The 2,243-nt window shown below is 60.9% G+C and overlaps 1 protein-coding gene across 1 annotated transcript; it reads right to left on the reverse strand.

Annotated features, from left to right (window-relative positions):
* Positions 1 to 992: 992 nt before the first annotated feature.
* Positions 993 to 1,929, reverse strand: LOC119368738 (bZIP transcription factor 27-like). Its single transcript, XM_037633908.1, has 2 exons — positions 1,352 to 1,929; positions 993 to 1,235 (listed from the first exon to the last, which is right to left on the reverse strand). Exons 1-2 carry the CDS (start codon positions 1,814 to 1,816, stop codon positions 1,122 to 1,124), a joined length of 579 nt encoding a protein of 192 aa, XP_037489805.1. The 5' UTR covers positions 1,817 to 1,929; the 3' UTR covers positions 993 to 1,121.
* Positions 1,930 to 2,243: the final 314 nt, after the last annotated feature.

A 2,243-nucleotide genomic window follows, 5' to 3' on the forward strand; every position in this document is an offset into this window, starting at 1 on the left:
GGATCTCCTCTCCCCGCGCGCGCGCCCTCCTGGCCCGGGGCAGGAGGGCGCCGGCGGTGTCGCTCGGCTTGGCGGCGGTCCGGTGACCCGGCGGGGTGGCCGGCGGTGGACGTGGTGGCGACGCCGCTCCATGGCGGCGGGGTGACGTGGTGGTGCTGGGTGGCCGATGTCGCGCCCCCGACCCAGATCTGGGCCTGGTGGGCCCTAGCTGGGTCCTAGCGGGCCGGCCCCCGGCATGGTCTCGATGTCTGTGGCGCGGTGAGGAGGAGCGGCTCAGATTTGGGGCGTCGGCGTCGATGGCGTGTCGGCAGCAGCGCGAAGGAGGGAGCTTTATGGGCCCACAAGGGCTCGGCCGGGCCTGTGGGCCCACGGGCCGGGTGTGCCCCTGCTATTGCGTCTGGACGGCTACCGTCGCTGACGGTGGAGGTGGGGCCCTCCCGCGTGCCGACGGTGTTGATGCCCTAGTCCCGGCTCTGATCCTTCGCCACGCTGTCCTCACTTCGCGGTGCCGTGGTGAGACGGCGTGGAGGCCTCATGACCGCGTTGACGCAGGGTGGTGGTTGGTTTGGTGGTTGGATCCGGAGCGCCCGAGGTGCGGGTTGGGATCGGGGGAAACCCCTGTCGGCGTCGCTGACACCGGCGCGGTGGCGCCTGTGGGTGCCACCTGACCTTACGGGAGGGCGTCGGGGGCTACCCATCCTCTTGCCTCGTCGTGTACCGGGGGAAACCCTTGGCAACAGCGTCGTCATCGTCGCGATCCTTCCTGGAGGTGTTGATAGGTGCCGGCGCTTCGGAGTCTTGGAGCCTAGTGGAAGATCTCGGGGGGCGCAGCGATCGCGAGGCTTCTTCGTTTTTGTTGATCCGCCGTTGTCGGCATTTGTTTCTTTTGCTCTTTCTTTGTCGTTTCTTTTGGGCGTGACTGTGTTGCTTCCGCCCCAGCACCTATTCCTGTATGGTTTGGCTGGTTGCTTTGTATACAAAGCGGGGGAAACCCTTTTTTCGGTAACTTCCATCCATCGTCGAGCCACATGCTTGCTTAATTTTGCAAGGAAGTAGGCTACTGCTAGATTACATACATACTTGGCTAACGCCGTTGCTAGAGTCGATGGCCGCCGCGACGATCATGGTGCAGGGGCGGAGCGGCACCTCTGCTGCTGCTCGAGGGTACTACTAGTGTTCCTCCTGTTGCTGCTGCAGTCGGGGACGGCTACCTGCGCCGCTTTCGCCAAGCGATCCTGCATGCCAACATTTAACCATCCAGTATTTTCAGCTAGGTAGCGCTAGCAGGTAATGAAACTGGTACAGTAACTAAATGGCAAAGAGAGAAATTGCCGTGTGTATACGTACGTACGTTGATGAAGTCCTGCTCGCGCTGGATAAGCATCCTGTTCTCCCGGCGCAGCTGCTCCAGCTCCAGCTCCATCTCATTGGTGTGGGCCTGCTTCCTCGCCCGCGACCGCGCCGCCGACTCCCGGTTCTTGACCATCCGGCGCTGCCGCCGGTCGCCGCCCACCGCTGGCGCCGGCTGGACCACGGCCCTCCTGGTGCCGCCTCCGGACGCGGAGAAGCCAAAGTGGCAGCCGGCTGGGTCGTCGCCGGAGCTGGTGGCCGTGTTGGCAGCGCCGGTCCCCCCGGGGCAGGTGAACTCCAGGGTGAGCGCCGTGTGAGACGGCGGCGTGCGGGGCGCGCCGGCCAGGTAGTCCTGGGGGTAGACAGCGGCGCCGCGGTAGGGAGCGGCGGCCGGGGAGTGGAGGTGGTAGGACTGTAGCGCGAGCGGGGTGGAGCACAGCGACATGTCCTTCCACAGCTCCTCCATCGATGATCTTATCCAAGCTACCTAGTATGGGAGGGAGTACAGTAGATCTTCCTTGAGTTGAGTGGATGGAATGGATCGAAGCAAGTCAAATGTAGCTAGGCAGGAAGGCAATGCAAGCACAGAGTCATTTGGTCCACATATAGATAGTGCTCTCTCTTTATAGCCACGCTACTAGCTATATTATTGGCATGCACGTGAAGTTTGCGACCAAGAAAGGTGGGCAAGACAAGTGAACATGGTTTGGAAATTGGAGAGAGGATTTTCTACCATGCATGTGACCTTCCGTGCATGCATCAATTGCATTTTTTTGTTGCTGTGTGAGACCGCTATATCATCTATAGTGGTTTCTCTCTCACCCAACAAACATTTACATGTTATTCTCTATCGACTAAATTTCACTGATAGTTCACGATTTTGACAAAACGCC

The sequence above is a fragment of the Triticum dicoccoides genome, chromosome 2B (assembly GCF_002162155.2).
Source record: "Triticum dicoccoides isolate Atlit2015 ecotype Zavitan chromosome 2B, WEW_v2.0, whole genome shotgun sequence".
In the NCBI taxonomy this organism is placed as follows: Eukaryota; Viridiplantae; Streptophyta; class Magnoliopsida; order Poales; family Poaceae; genus Triticum; species Triticum dicoccoides.

What these genes read in the sequence shown, in the direction of transcription:
- LOC119368738 (XM_037633908.1), bottom strand. Translation starts at nt 1,816, where the DNA reads ATGGAGGAGCTGTGGAAGGACATGTCGCTGTGCTCCACCCCGCTCGCG. An exon ending in GCGAGCAGGACTTCATCAAC is followed by an intron (nt 1,236 to 1,351) that starts GTACGTACGTAT and finishes GTTGGCATGCAG; the next exon opens with GATCGCTTGGCGAAAGCGGC.